Source organism: Sphaeramia orbicularis, chromosome 18 (assembly GCF_902148855.1).
Source record: "Sphaeramia orbicularis chromosome 18, fSphaOr1.1, whole genome shotgun sequence".
NCBI lineage: Eukaryota > Metazoa > Chordata > Actinopteri > Kurtiformes > Apogonidae > Sphaeramia > Sphaeramia orbicularis.
This window is the reverse complement of record NC_043974.1, coordinates 26,026,282-26,042,859: the sequence shown is the minus strand read 5'-3', so window position 1 is coordinate 26,042,859 and position 16,578 is coordinate 26,026,282. Positions and strand designations below refer to the sequence as shown.

Here is a 16,578-nt window from a genome sequence, read left to right as displayed (position 1 = left end):
AGAAATGGGAAGTTGAGGAATAATATTGTTGAAATTGCACTAAATTTCCGTACGTTTTTTAATTTAAATTTCAGTTTTTTCAGGGTTTTTTTTTTTTTTTTGGATAGTTTATAAAAGTAAGTATTTTCATAATTTAATGTTTTTTTTTTCTTTTACACTAAAACAGAGACAAAAATTTGGAGTTGTCATTATTTATAGGTTATTATGTTATTATTTTTCTGGTCCGGCCCACTTCAGATCAAATTTAGCTGAATATGACCCCTGAACTAAAATGAGTTTGACACCCCTGCTCTATATGTTTACATTAGTAAACAGAAGTCATTATGCTCATGCTGCTTTATCAAGAAAAGAAAACAGAACCACCCTCTTGCTTTGTAAAGCTTTAGTACTTCAGTGTATTTTGTTGTTCAGTGTTGATCTGATCGATTTCTATCTCATCAAATATTTTCCCCCACATTTTACCGACAGAAAAGATAAGAAAAGGCAAAAGTCTTCACACGTTTTCAGGTTTTCTCCGTCTTAAAAACCACCTTCTAAATAGCAGGAGGAGCTCATCCTGACAGTTAGGAATGACACTGTCAGATGTCGTTACCCCTGTGTTCCACACAAAAGGAACTTCACCGGTTCATTAAAGTGACACAGGTGACTTGTTTCCGCCATTCTCTGATTTTCACTTTTCTATGATGGCGTGGTGAACACAATCCTGACAGCTGGGAGTGTCACCGTCGGATAGCATTCCCACTGTGTCCGCTAAGAAAGTCGATTCGCACGTCAATTAAACTGAAACTGGTCACACGTGGATTGATTTGACGTGTGTTTTAAAGGCATAAACCTCTTTGTTTTCATGGTTGAAGCAGGTGTTTTCCCACCATCATCCAAGAACGGCGACAAGCAAGTGAAACAAACCTATACATAAACGCGATAAAATGTGATTGACGTGTTTATGCATAATGAGGGGGAAGATTTCAACGCTTAGCACTGACTGGTTAAACTGGTAACTATGCTTAATTACCTGTGATACACTGAACTGCACCAGCTGCTTCTTACAGCTTTTCAATGAGAACCTTCTGGGATTCCAAACGATGTCATGGAACATATTTGATCAAATGGGGCTAGATATTCCCCTAAGGAGCAGACGCCAATAGGGCTATGAGACAGCGATTATTGGACTTACTGTACATTTACCAGGTGGTTAGAATCACAAAATGGAAATGTTGCTCTGCAGCTGCTGGATGGCATGAACGAATATCTGTTGCTAACAAGCCTTATTGCTTTATCATTGGGTACGGTTACATGATGTTTTTTAAATCCCATTTATTTTTCCAGAAGAAATGCATCCGGAACTAAAGTACTTTCTCTTCTGTTTACATGGAATGTTAAACTCGAAAAAAGGTTGACATGAGAAACGTTCATTCGGTTCTCGCAGCCCTTCTGTTAGCTTAGCTTAGCATAGTCACTGTATTTCCATGGTCACACGTAGCCAGTTTTTTTAAGGTGATTTGTTGTCTTTTGTAAGTGATTTTGTGAAATCCGATTCTCCCTAATTATTTCTTTAGATCCGCAACTTACTGCACTCGTACAATCTTGGGACTGTTGTGTTGACGGAAGTTGGAAAATCTTTTTGTTGGAAGGGATGCATGCGCTAAATTAGCTTTGCTTTACTGTTTTAGCTTTGCATTAGTTTTTATTTCCCAAGATTTTATTAGTGCAGTAAGTCACATCGCCATGATTTGAGCCTCAATTTGTGATCATATTGACCCCACCGGACTAAAGTAATGATTAGGGAGAATTGAATTTCACAAAATCACTCATAAAATACGATAAATCACCTATAAAAGCCTGGCTACGTCTGACCATAGGAATGAAGTGATTATGCTAGGCTAGGCTAAGCTAAGCTAATGGAAGGGCTGCGAGAACAAGGCAATCGGTGCACTGCAGTGCAAACTGTTTAGCCCACTTATCAAAGTCATTAGTGCATGACGAATGAATTAATAAAAAACAAGTGGTGAACTATTCTTTTAGGGTTTTCGAGGCTGGTAGATCCCATCAGAATAGCCCACTGGAACGGTTTGGGTTGACTAGACTGCATTGCATATTCTTCCGCCAGCGCAGAATGTGTTTGTCATCGTGACAGGACAAGACAACGAGCATGCGCAGAATGGAAGGAATAACGTCCAAACGGAATAAAAGGTTTACATGTCCGAGGAATAATTTAGCTCGGATTCAAAAGTGGATTAATCCAGTGACTTTAATCAGGTTTAAATTTAATCCAAACTTTTCTTTTTCAACTGGAATAAGGTGTTTACGTGGGCGTCTTAAATAGGATCTAACCTTTAATCAGATTAAACCAGGAATAAAAATTGCCATGTAAACGCACAGATTGTAAAAGAGAAAAATATTAACCCTTTTTAAGAATGTCATTATAACAGGCGTCAAAATCACCACATGAAAAGCGTTTTTGGAGAGAAATGGTTCATATTGAACCCTTAATAGGTTAACTGGTCAATAAATCACCCATAGGTGTGAATGGGAGATTAAATAGTTGTTGAGTGTTGCCGACTGAACAAATAAGTGTCTAAGTGTTTCTTTTGCAACAAAAGTGTCAGAAAATGTCTTTTTTGCCAGTTCTTTTGTACCTTTGTTTTCAGAGAGAACTTGACTTTCAATATCTGGCCGTTAATTATCATTATTGAAATTATAGCGTAAAAAAGTGTGTTTTAGTAAAAAATAAAAACAGACTTTAAATTTTTAGCTTATGTATTATCAGAAACAAATGTAAATGTCTAAAATGAAACTTTTTAGATTGCAGGAATAAACTTGCAACTACTTTACATCTGCTCAAACATGCTTTTTGGTCTTGAACATTCAGTATCTTCATATTTTTTGTTACTTCCTGGTGTTTTTTAGCCTGTGTGGGAGTCTCTGAAACGGTTCCTTTCTACTTGTAAAGCGTTATATAGTGCAGGAAAGCTCAGGATGTCAGCTTTCCGATGTTCGAATTTTGTGGATAGCGCTAACGGCTCAGGAGTTACAGTCATTTGAATGCTGTAAAGTGCAAAATGCAGCACCGGAGAGACTGCTGTTGTTAAAGGGTTAAAGCTGTGATTTTCACTACCTCAAGTGGATGAAATTTTATTGCATATACATGTCAATTTATGTCAACTTTAGGTAAAAAGAAGCACTGTAGTCTGACAGTAAAATCCAGTCAGAGTGAGAACAAAATTATATGCCTGTAAATACAGAACAATGAAGACAGAAGACAAATAAATCAACAAATGTAAAGGGTCCTGTCGTCCAATGGCACATTTAAAGACATGAATTGACAATTGTTTCAAGGTCACTCAAGGTCAAAAGTCATGGCACCAAATGAAAGGTCATATATGACTTTCTATCTATTGCCAATAACAATTATGTCAATGTCTTCAACTGTTTTGAAGTTATAGCACTTGGAAATGTTTCCCATTATAAACCAATGAGTAAGATTTCAAAAATTCATTAAAAAAAATTCAAAAATCAGTATTTCTCAATTCTTTGAACAAACTCAGAAGGCCTTTTTCCAAGTAACCTCTGCTATGAATTTCAATTGATTCTGGCTGACGGTTTTGGAGAAGAAGTTTCTAGAAATCTGGACATAGATAACTTAAGGTCTGACCTTTCAAAGTCACTCAAGGTCAAAGGTCATGGCACCAAATGACAGCCCATATGTGACTTCCTATCTATTGCCAATAGTAATTATATCAATATCTTCAACTGTTTTCAAGTTACAGCACTTGGAAATGTGTCCCATCATAAACCAATGGGGATTTTAAAAAGTTTAAAAAAATTCTTAAAAAAAAAAAATCAAAAATCAATATTTCCCAATTCTTTGAACAAACTTGGTAGACCTTACCCCAGTAGTTCCCAGCCTTTTTTGGCTTGTGACCCCATTTTAACATCACAAATTTCTGGCGACCCCAGAAATTTAAAACGGAGACTTTTTTTTTCTAAAATGAATTCGTTTTTGATCATGTAATAATTTACTATACTATGTTGCAAATAAAGGTTAATTTTAGACAACATTTAGTCTATATAATGTATATTATTCTGGACGGAGGCAGAAAAGCCAGGTGTAGATTACTGCACAAAGGGAGAATTTGATTTTCCTTGGTCAGGATATGTACAGGGTGGGGAAGAAAAATTTACAATATTTTGAGGCAGGGATTGAAAGACAGTGTATGACCAATTAGTTTATTGAAAGTCATGAGAATTTATTTGCCACAAGAAAATGTACATAATAGAAAATGTTTTTATTCTATGTGTCCTCCTTCTTTCTCAATAACTGCCTTCACACGCTTCCTGAAACTTGCGCAAGTGTTCCTCAAATATTCGGGTGACAACTTCTCCCGTTCTTCTTTATTAGTATCTTCCGGACTTTCTCGTAATAGTTTTGCTCATAGTCATTCTCTTCTTTCCATTATAAACAGTCTTTATGGACACTCCAACTATTTTTCAAATCTCCTTTGGTGTGACGAGTGCATTCAGCAAATCACACACTCTTTGACGTTTGCTCTCCTAATTGATCATATGGGCAAAAGTTTGTGAAAAGGTATGGATAATAGTGTTAGGTATGATTATGACATCAATATATGTTTGGTTTCAAAACAATTGACGTAGTGCCTGCTGAGAAAAAACAACTAAATGTTCATTGTAAATTTTGCTTCCCCACCCTGTACAGTCAGTCCAGTTTGGATTTACAAGGCTGACAATTAATACTGAACAAACAAGAACTCAAACTATGAATTATGAAAGAGCTGCAGCATCTGAAACTGACCACAATGAACATTTGACAGATAAACAGAACCACAGTGTTTCAGTTTCAGCTTCACAGTTTGTCTTTTATGGATTGTGATTGTCTCTGTCAACTTACCATATATTTTTTATTCGTAAGTTTTTATTTTTATCAATTACTAGAAATTTCAGGTGACCCCACAGTTGAAAAACGCTGTCTTACCTCAAAGATGTCCCACCACAAATATCAACTCATTCTGACAGACGGTTTCAAAGAAGAAGATTCTTGAAAAATTGTTTATGGGCGACATATGGACACCAGCTGACACCGATAGTCCATCAGACCTTTGGGCTGTTGGACTAAAAATGACTCTTTAAATGTACTTTAAATAAAAGCTGCTCTAAATTCCATTGTATTTACATTATGCACAAAGCACGTTTGTTCAGGTTGAAAACACAGATGCTGTATATTGAACTGTTACTTCTGTGATCCTAACAGGGAAGATGTACTACTCAAAAATTACCACATGAAGGTGGAAAATAGCCTGTCATTTTTATTAGTCATTCTTCCTAACACTGGCTTCCAGGCATCTGGTGATTAACCTCTAGATGTCCTCCATTAAATAAATCCAGACAATAATTGGAACAAGGTGTACGTCTACACCGCCGATGAACCATCTGAGGGAACGTATCATACTACAATTACTAATTAGAAAATAATCGCGGTTGAATATACAGACTTTTGCGAAGGAATTATTATTTCCTTCGCTTATCTCATTATTTTCTGATGATTTAACCATGTAGCTCTGATTTGATCTTTTTTCTGTGGGTAATATTCTTACTTTCTCCGTTGCCGTCTTCATATTGATCCATCTCGATCAGATCTACTGATCCTGCCACTGTGTCTACTGGACTATTTTTTCTGTGCGTAAAGGGATTTTACGTCGCCCGAACCCTCTGTTCTTCTTTCATAACCTCTTTCTCCTTCCATTCCCCTGTCCCTCCCTCCCTCAACAGAGTGTGATAATACAGGCCTAATCCCTCTCTTCTCTCAATCCCTCCATTGAATGAAAAAAAAAAAAGGATATAAGCACATTACAAATCTCATTACTAGGCTTTAGGTATGCCTCTGTGCGTGCCTGTGCTGCACAACTACCTCATCATCTGCTTACAGTAGGTAAAGTGGGGGCATGTACACAAAATAATGGGCTGCCTATGGAGTACCTGCTCAGTACAGTGCGTTATGTCGAGTATGCGCGTGTGATTTAGCGCTCACGGGCATGCATGTGTTTGTTTTGCAGCAACAAGATGGTGGGCAATGACAGCCTTAAACATAAGATTTGCATAAGTAGACAAGTGGTGGGTAAGCGCACTCACTCAAGTCGCAGACGCACACAAACACCACAGATTATTCCGTCCTATTCTACTCCATTCCGTTCCACTGTGCTTTGTTTTTAGATGTCACATTTGATTAGTTATGCCTGATTATGATTCATATTATTCACATTATTTTGTTATAAATTCGTGTTTACCGGGCATGGCTATGTGCTGAGGCAGAACAGGGTGCTGATAAACATGTCAGATTGATACAGCTCACTATTTTGTTGCTGTCAAAAGGAGCAGCTGCATAAATTTATGCCGGTTTGCACCCTTAACTAGAATAAACCTGGGAGCGCAGTGGGAAAGGACAAAAAGTGCACCACTGCAAAACGACACAAGGGAGAGGCTGCGGCGTCAAGTGCGACAAGCCCAATTTTCGGGTTATTTTCATTCTTTTTTTTTTTAAGCAATTCATGTAAAAACCTGTGCACCTTTAAAACACTTTTAAACAGAATAATTTTCGGCATTAGTTTAACCTTAAAATGTAACAACTGGATGAAGAGCTCCACTCCAGGAACTTGGAGTGGCTGGATGAGCTCATCAAAGAGCCCGGTTTGCAGTGTTGGGAGTACCGCACTACAAAAGTAATGCAGTAGTGTAAGGCATTACTTATCAATTTTCAGTAATATTTTACTCGGTACATGTTTAATAGAACATAAATCTGTGGTCTTTTATTTTTTTTAATCACTGTGTGTTGTGTCTTACTGTTTTATGCATATTTATAGTATTTGGATTAAACTGTTTGTATCTTATAATTCAATCATGCTTTTAGATGTAAAGTACTTTGGTCTTCTTTATGTTGTTGTAAAGTGCTACATAAATAATAACAATAATAATAATGGATTGGATTTATATATATATATTTATCTATGAACGCATACTCAAAGGGCGTACAGAGGATCCATTATTCATTCACTCTCACATTCACACTCTGGTGGTGGTAAACTACATTTTGTGTCCTGGGGCAGACTGATGGAAGCGTGGCTGCCAATCTGCGCCTACGGCCCCTCCGACCACCACCGAACATTCACACACATTCATACACCAGTGTGAGTAGCAGCACTGGAGGCAAGGACACAACAGCACATGCGGGATTCGAACCGCCGACTCTTCGGTTATAGGACGACCCGCTCTACCATCTGAGCCACGGCCGCCCCAATCCACTTTGACTGATTGACTGACTGATTGAATCGCGCTTGCATTACAATACACTTTTTGCTCATAACTGAATTGCTCAAATAAATTAAAATCACAAAACAGCAAGACCGTCAGACCTTCACCCTTTCATGCATGAATTATGAGAACCTTGGTTGAGTTTTTTTTTTCCTGAGTGTTTTTATTTCTCTTTAGGCATGAAAAAAACAATGTGATTGAAATTTTTTATGAACCTATTTTTCACGGAGTTACAAAAATGTCCACTCAGCCGGACACTAATTTTTGAAGCAAGAAAACATGTATTTAAAACCCATCATCAGAAAGTGATAAAGTGCGTGAAAACTATGAAATAAAAACATTTTTCATGCAGCTAATCTGATGTTTTGTCACATTTTAACATAATCTAATGCTAGTTATTACTAACTTCATGCAAATAATATGCAAAAAAAAAAAAAAAAGTTTCTGATTAAGAAAATTGTTGATTTCAGTTTAATAACAATAAGCAATTGATTTAACACATGTTACTGCAGATCAGGTTCATCAAACTGATCTGCAAAGTTACAGCAATGGTATGAATTACAATGTATTATAGGATGCCGCATAAGTGCCCACTGTGTCGCCTGATATGGAACCGAAACAACAAAACCCACGAATATATAAGAGAAGAGCTGGAGAATAACTGTCCACTGTAGTGACCAGTATGCATGAAAGGGTTAAGGAATCAAAAATGCTTCAGTCCAGTTCTATTTCCTGTTGGTGTTCAGCCAATGGGTGAAGACGTCAGAAGACAGTCCATTGTCCACATGGATGTATGTTCATTACTAACCCTAACCCTGCTTTACAGAAGCTAGTTAGCATGATCCCTGTGATCAGCAACGACAAGGTAAGCTAACTTTTTCTATGACTATCGATTGTGGTTTTATCTACCGGCGTCCACAGCGATGCACCCCCGGTTTGAATAAACCGTAAAGTCCGTAGCGTTACTTAATAATAATAATGGATTAGATTTCTAAAGCACTTTTCAAGGCACCCAAACATATACAGGGTGGGGAAGCAAAATTTACAATATTTTGAGGCAGGGATTGAAAGACAGTGTATGACCAATTAGTTTATTGAAAGTCATGAGAATTTATTTGCCACAAGAAAATGTACATAATAGAAAATGTTTTTATTCTATGTGTCCTCCTTCTTTCTCAATAACTGCCTTCACACGCTTCCTGAAACTTGCGCAAGTGTTCCTCAAATATTCGGGTGACAACTTCTCCCATTCTTCTTTAATAGTATCTTCCGGACTTTCTCGTAATAGTTCTGCTCATAGTCATTCTCTTCTTTCCATTATAAACAGTCTTTATGGACACTCCAACTATTTTTGAAATCTCCTTTGGTGTGACGAGTGCATTCAGCAAATCACACACTCTTTGACGTTTGCTTTCCTGATTACTCATATGGGCAAAAGTTTCTGAAAAGGTATGGATAATAGTGTTAGGTATGATTATGACATCAATATATGTTTGGTTTCAAAACAATTGACGTAGTGCCTGCTGAGAAAAAACAACTAAACGTTCATCGTAAATTTTGCTTCCCCACCCTGTACATATATTATTACTATATTATTGATCCATTATTCATTCACTGACACATTCCAACCACCCTCACACCCTCCAGCCACCATTCATACACCAGTGTGAGTGACACTGGAGTCAAGGTGGGTGAAGTGTCTTGCCCAAGAACACAATTTTACTGACTAGGAGGGCGGGATTCGAACCACCAATTCTTCGGTTATTGGACGACCCGCTCTACCTCCTGAGCCATGGCTGCCTCGTACTGGTATGAGCTATCCGTCCACACCCGTCACTTAAGGGTGTAAATTTATCCATCTCCTCTCCTATATTTCTTTTATTGGGGGGGGGGGGGCACACCATCCGCCATTTATGACAAAAGTCTGTATGTAACTCAAAAGTCATATCAGTCAGAGACAGTCATATTGTAAGGTAAGGAATTACTTTTAAATAACACTAAAAAGTAATGTGTAATGGATTACAGTTTGGAAGTAAGTTGCCCAACACTCTGTTTGTCTGCTGGCATTCCCTCTAAGGCTTCGGTGTCGGTGCAGAGCAGGTGAGAAGTGCAGAACTTGTGTCTTCTCAAACACTGAACTGCGCCCTCTCACTGCTGTACTCACAGCTCAGCACCGCTCTCTGGGCCAAAACCCTTTTCCTCCCCGAGTGCTAAACTAAGCCATTTAGGAAGGCCTTTCCGCCTACAGCTATCAGACTGTTCGACAGCCCATTTATCATCGGGTGGGTGCTTTTATCCGGAGTGCCCTACGGTTCCACAAGTGTTTACATTTTTAGCATAGGTGCCTCGGGGGAAATGAAACCCTTAACTCTGGTAGTGGTCATGCCTTGCTAAATTAACTCAAATGTAATAATTGCACAAAGGACAATACCTGAAATTATTATAGCAACAGTGCAATAGCAATTTCTATTGTTTAATATATAACCTTCAGTTTTAATAGAGTATTCAATCACCGGTTCCTGGTTTTGTTGACACATTGTCCAAACAGAGACACAGAGGTACATACAGAAAAAAAAAATATTCCATTGTTTCACTGTTAATGCTTCACAAAGACCTCTGCAGTATATATATAAATAACATAGAAATTGTTTTAAAAAGTATGTTTTCATCAGAATAAGGTTTTTGTTGCCTTGGATTGAGTTGTTATTTCTGCTGAGGGAACAGCTATCACTATATTTCTATAGTAACTGAGAACACACTTTCATTTCTCTCATTTTTTTGTCTTATGTCAACTGAGCGTTAAAGTGCAACTCCAAGGTTGAAAACGTGAAAAAAATAAAATTACAAAATGAAAATGTTTACATCTACAAACAATCCCTTAAAACAACGTGAACAAGTGGTGCCAGGCACAACAAACCCCGCCCCTCGCACGTATTGTAGCTTATTTTGGCATCGATCCAGCTGATGTCATCATGTTTATGCATGTGCAGATGTCAGCGTATCAACTGCCTCTATATATGTGCCAAGACTGAAGTAAATTGAAATAAAATTGATGTTTTTATAGACATGTGGAATCTTGACCATTATAAGGAAATTGGAGGAAAAAAAGGTGTAAAAAAATTCATAGAAAATTTAAACTTTGTCTAATTTTTCCCAAAATATGACAACACCTATTCTGGGTCACTGGTAATCTGTAAACCAAATTTAGTATGAATTCAACCAATAGTTTTGATGCTAAAATGTTAACAAACAAACAAACCAAACCAAAAACAATACCCCTTGCTTCTCCTTTGGGGGGGTGGGGTAATAATAACACAAACAAACTGATATTTCTCCTGAAAAATAATTGCAATTTTAAAAATATTCAGTCTCAGTTTATCATTTACATAAAAACTGTATAATTTACAGATCATCGCGGATCTACAAATACACCAAACATTTAGTAACAGGCAGAATATTGGTTAAAATGCTCTTATGACATTTCAGGATGTTCATATTTGTTCAGGTTATTCACGTTAACTATGAAATGGTAGTCGTTTTAGTGTAAAAACAGCAAAATTACCGCTAAGTAAAAGTGACCAGCAGTATTATTATTATTATAAAAAAAAAAAAATCAGATGAAAATGTTTGCATTTATAAAGAGAAAAAAAATTCTGATTGTATTTTACTGGTTCTGCCCACTTGAGACTGAATCGGTCTGTATGTGGAACCTGAAATAAATGACTTAATATCTTAGTGTAATTTTTGCATTTCACAAATTTAGGGACTTCTGTTTTTTTTTTTTTTTTTTTTTACTTTTTTTTCTACTTATTACACACTGAACTTTGAACCAGAGGTGTATTCTGATGCGACATACCCATGGTGACCGGAGGGATAACAGGATCAATGGAGGACGGTTTAGCCTTGACTGGAATGGGTGTGGTTGGTCCATTCACCATCACATGACCTGGGTGTGAAAAAAAGAATATAAATGAAAAACATGACAAATGCAGAATAAGACATACAAAGCTTATTTAGATTACAATATTTCATACACAGAGACAATCCAATATACTGTATAAAAGGAATATCCAGAGGGAAATAAAGCAAAGCGCTTAAACAATAAAAGATAGAAATATTGAAAAATATAATTAAAAGAGAGTTCATGAATTATTAATGGAAGAGAATAATATCTGTAGTGAAAATCGGAATGATTAAAACAACGTACTGCACTCCTGAATTACAGTGCAATGAGAAAATATAAGTTCTACTGGCAGTTTGTTACAGTTTTATGCAGCATAAAAGTGAAATACTGCTTCACCCTGTTTGGACTCTAGGCTCTAATGCTAGTTTAGGACTAGTTTATATTCTTTAAACATAGAGATGTGCTGGAGGCCCAAACCATTTAGTGATTTGTGGGCTATTGTAGTGATACTGTAAAACCAAATCTAACTGGAGGCCAACACAGAGATTCATCATCTTTAAACTGATCTGAAACAACGACCGGAATGTGGAAAATGAGCCTTATACGATCGGTATTTGTTGTGTTTGTTCACTGACCCAGATAGTGCAGGAGTTTCTGGGCTCGGTTCTGAGTCGGCTTCAGATTAAACAGGTCCGGGTTTTCGTCGATGAACTGGGTGTCGACGGTCGAGTAGAGGAACTGGTGGTTGGAGAAAACATTCTGGAGGAATGGAATGTTGGTCTAAAAATAGGGAGACAAAAAGGACAGAAGCAGATTTTAAACATTAACCCTTTATAGTGCACTCATAGAAATACTCTTTTGTTGTTATTTTTGTTGTTATGTAGAAAATCGAGGTTAATGAAGTTACCATATTTGGTTCCTTACTCATAAGTAACATAAATAAATAAATAAACTAGAAGCACTCGGAGAGCGCAGACCTCCGCATAGACTGATCAGTGCCCCCCCCCCGTGGGCCCCCCCCACGCCAAGGAGGTTATGTTTTTGCCAGGGTTTGTTTGTCTGTTTGTTTGTCTGTCCGTTAGTGTGCAACATAACTCAAAAAGTTATGGACACAGATTTGGATGAAATTTTCTGGTCCGCCCCCCCCCCCGCGGCCCCCCCCCCCCCCCCCCCCGATCACCACCAAATTTAATCATTTCTTCTTTATCCCATTTCCAACAAACCCTGAAAATTTCATCCAAATCTGTCCATAACTTTTTGAGTTATGTTGCACACTAACGGACAGACAAACAAACAAACAAACAGACAAACAAACAAACCCTGGCAAAAACATAACCTCCTTGGCGGAGGTAATAAATAAATAAATAAATAAAATTACATGATGAAAATGTTTAGATCTACAAACTATCCCTTAAAACATTTTTACTTGATATAAATGAAAGCTTTTATGCTACATTTTTAAACTTCATCTCCATAGGTTCATCGCGGAAATGACGTTTTGTTGTGATTCTTTTAAGGATTCTGATGGGTTAATGGTACCTGATCGTTCCACTACACTGCCATCTACAGGCCTGGCATGCTCTTGACAGTATAGATACACGGGGCTGTACAAATGAATTTTATATAGATCCTGAAATGAGACTTAAACAACTGGTGCCAGGCACAACAAACCCTGCCCCTCGCACTTATTGTAGCTTATTTTGGCATTAATCCAGCTGATGTCATCATGTTTATGCATGTGCAGATGTCAGCGTATGAATTGCCTCTATATATGTGCCAAGACTGAAGTAAATTGAAATAAAATTGATGTTTTTATAGACATGTGGAATCTCGACCATTATAAGGAAATTGGAGGAATAAAAGGTGTAAAAAAATTCATAGAAAATGTAAACTTTGTCCAATTTTTCCCAAAATATGACAACACCTGATGACACCTGATGCTGATGTCAGCATATCAATTGCCTCTATATATGTGCCACGTTTGAAGTGAATTGAAACAAAATTGATGTTTTTAAAGACATCTGAAATTTCACCCATTATAAGTAAACGGGGAAAAAAAAAGATTTTAAAAATTCATAAAAAAATTTGAACTTTGACCTGCTTAACCCAAAATGCAATAACTTCTAATATTGGTCACTGGCAATCTATAAACCCAATTTGGTATGAATTCAACCAATTGTTTTGTTGCTACAGACATTTGAATTTTGACCATTGTGAGTAAATGGGGGAAAAAGATGTTAAAAATTCATTAAAAATTTTAACTTTGACCTATTTTTTCTAAAATGTAAGGACATCTATTCTGGGTTGCTGGCAATCTATAAACCAAATTTGGTATGAATTCAAATATTAGTTTTGCTGATTCAAACATTTGAAATTTCACCCATTATACATAAATGGAGAATTTATTTATTGTTTTTTTTTTTTTTTTAATCCAGAAAAAAATTTAACTTTGACTTACTGTTCCCAAAATTTAATGATATCTATTCTGGGTCACTGGCAATCTATAAACCCGATTTGGTATAAATTCAACCAATAGTTTTGCTGCTACAGATGTGAAATTTCACCCATTATAAGTAAACGGGAAAAACAAAATTAAAAATTCTTAAAAAATGTGAACTTTGACCTACTTTACCCAAAATGCAACGACATCTATTATTGGTCACTGGCAATCTATAAACCCAATTTGGTATGAATTCAACCAACTGTTTTGTTGCTACAGACATTTGAAATTTTGCCCTTTATGAGTAAATGGGGAAAAAAAGATTTTAAAAATTCATAAAAAATTTTAACTTTGACCTATTTTTCCCAAAATGTATAGGCATCTATTCTGCATCGCTGGCAATCCATAACCCCAATTTGGTATGAGTTCAACCAATAGTTTTGCTGATTCAAACATCTGAAATTTTGCCCATTATAAATAAATGGGGAATTTTTTTTTTTTTTTTTAAATTCATAAAAAATTTCAACTTTGACTTACTGTTCCCAAAATGTAATGATATCTATTCTGGGTCACTGGCAATCTATGACCCCAATTTGGTATGAATTCAACCAATAGTTTTGCTGCTACAGACATGTGAAATATTGCCCATTAGAAGTAAATGGGTAAAAAGAGATTTAAAAAATTCACAACAAATTTGAACTTTCACCTACTGTTCCAAAAATGTAATCACATCTATTCTGGGTCACTGGCAATCTACAAACCCAACTTGATATGAATTCAACCGATAATTTTGCTGCTAGAGTGTTAAAAATCAAAGAAACAAAGAAAGCTAACCAAAAACAATATCCCTTGCTTTCCCTTCAGGGGGTGGGGTAAAAATCCAAGAAGTACAGATAAAAAAAAAAAAAAAATACAAGAAAAACATACGAAAAGTGAAAGAAGCATGTATTTTAGAACATTAGAACATTACTTTAAGAGCATTATGACAACATAAGTGCTGATCCAGACCCCTGTCAACATCCACATTATCCCTTTGAACATCATTCCTTACATTAGTACCATTACGTCACGGTACCTAACAAAGCAGGTACACTCACTGTTCATGCAGAGGTGGACCTTGCCTCACTATCATGACTATCACCGTCTTGTAATGTATGTCGAAATTACCAAAAATGGTCATTTGCCTGATAAAGGATAAATAAATACTGAAAATAACAAGAAAAAAAAAAGATAACAATCCTGCTGCTGAGGGCGGATTCTGCCAATTAATCGCTTTTGGTTGTTTTTTTAGGGGGAAAAAAACACTTCTGTAAAGCTTTGTGTTAAAAAGCTCTCGGTCAAGCATGAACAAAGCAAACCTACAAATCTGCAAACACACGACAGGGTATCACACAAACCACATTAAATCAGCACAGTATGAAAAACACCGCACTCTGAAGCACTAAAGAAACACACAGAGCAGGGAGAGAAAGCCAACTGTTGAAAGTAATTACATTCCATTTCTATTTTGTTGTTGTTTGTTTGCCTCAAATGTATTATCACGCCAATTAAGCTCTCCAAATTAACAAAGAAAGGGAGAGAAGAGAGAGGAAAGAGATGTAATTGCTGGAGTTAATTTCATTATTTGATTTGTTACCGATTTCTTTCCCCACCCTTGTAAGTCTGTCTTAACAGTGTGGATAGAGCGCTCTGAATTAATGATAGAGGCAGAAAAAAAGGGGTAAACGAGGACGGAGTGATGGGAAAAAGAGGGGGAGGGATCAGTCAGATGCAAACCAGACTAAAGATGGAGGGACTGAGTGAAAGGAGGGTATGTTAATAAAGTCTTGGAGCTTCTTTAGACGTGTTTATCTCCATTTCAAGTGCCTCAGAAAGACAGAGATTGAAATATAAGCTGTGTGAATTACTTCTCAAAAGTTCTCCAAAAACCGCCTTTGCATATGAGACAATCTGGAGAAGGATTTGGACGGAAAAAAAAACAAAGAAACAAACAAACAAAAAAAAAAAAAACGCCACTCATACGCTAGAGGTTATTTTATTTACAACTAAACCTTATTTCCAACACTCATGGGACGCTGTGTCGAATATAAATAAATACACGACGCAATGAGAAAGCTAATTCGCAATAGAATATAAAATAATAAATGTGTGGAAAAAAAATGAGTTAATTATGGATTTGATTGACAGGTCCGTGTTTGTCATTGTGTAGCATCACCTCTGCTTCTAATGCTGTTGTAATAGCTGCAGTATGTGCTTTAGTTTTGTCTTAGTGAAATATGCAAAGAGTTGAATGAAAAAGGTGTTGCCTGGATGGAAGTATATGTTTTATATGTTATATGTGTTTTTTTGTTGTTTTTTTTTAGAGCAGTCAAACCACTAAAATTTTTAATCAGATTAATCACAAGGTTCCTGTGGATTAATTTTGATTAATCGCAATTAAATATCATTCATTTTTAATCTACAGGGTGGGGAAGCAAAATTTACAATATTTTGAGGCAGGGATTGAAAGACAGTGTATGACCGATTAGTTTATTGAAAGTCATGAGAATTTATTTGCCACAAGAAAATTGACATAATAGAAAATGTTTTTATTCTATGTGTCCTCCTTCTTTCTCAATAACTGCCTTCACACGCTTCCTGAAACTTGCGCAAGTGTTCCTCAAATATTCGGGTGACAACTTCTCCCATTCTTCTTTAATAGTATCTTCCAGACTTTCTCGTAATAGTTTTGCTCATAGTCATTCTCTTCTTTCCATTATAAACAGTCTTTATGGACACTCCGACTATTTTTTGAAATCTCCTTTGGTGTGACGAGTGCATTCAGCAAATCACACACTCTTTGACGTTTGCTTTCCTGATTACTCATATGGGCAAAAGTTTCTGAAAAGGTATGGATAATAGTGTTAGGTATGAT

General features: G+C 36.5%; 1 protein-coding gene across 2 annotated transcripts in view; it reads right to left on the bottom strand.

Moving 5' to 3' along the window:
- The window catches only part of pcxb (pyruvate carboxylase b), an 848,274-nt gene that overhangs the window by 222,552 nt on the left and 609,144 nt on the right, over nucleotides 1-16,578 (bottom strand). For both annotated transcript variants that reach the window (XM_030162429.1, XM_030162430.1), the window contains 2 exons: nucleotides 11,860-12,004; nucleotides 11,177-11,266 (listed from right to left, as the gene is read on the bottom strand). In XM_030162429.1, the coding sequence (XP_030018289.1) occupies nucleotides 11,177-11,266; nucleotides 11,860-12,004 (235 nt within the window). The remainder of the gene's footprint in view (nucleotides 1-11,176; nucleotides 11,267-11,859; nucleotides 12,005-16,578) is intronic.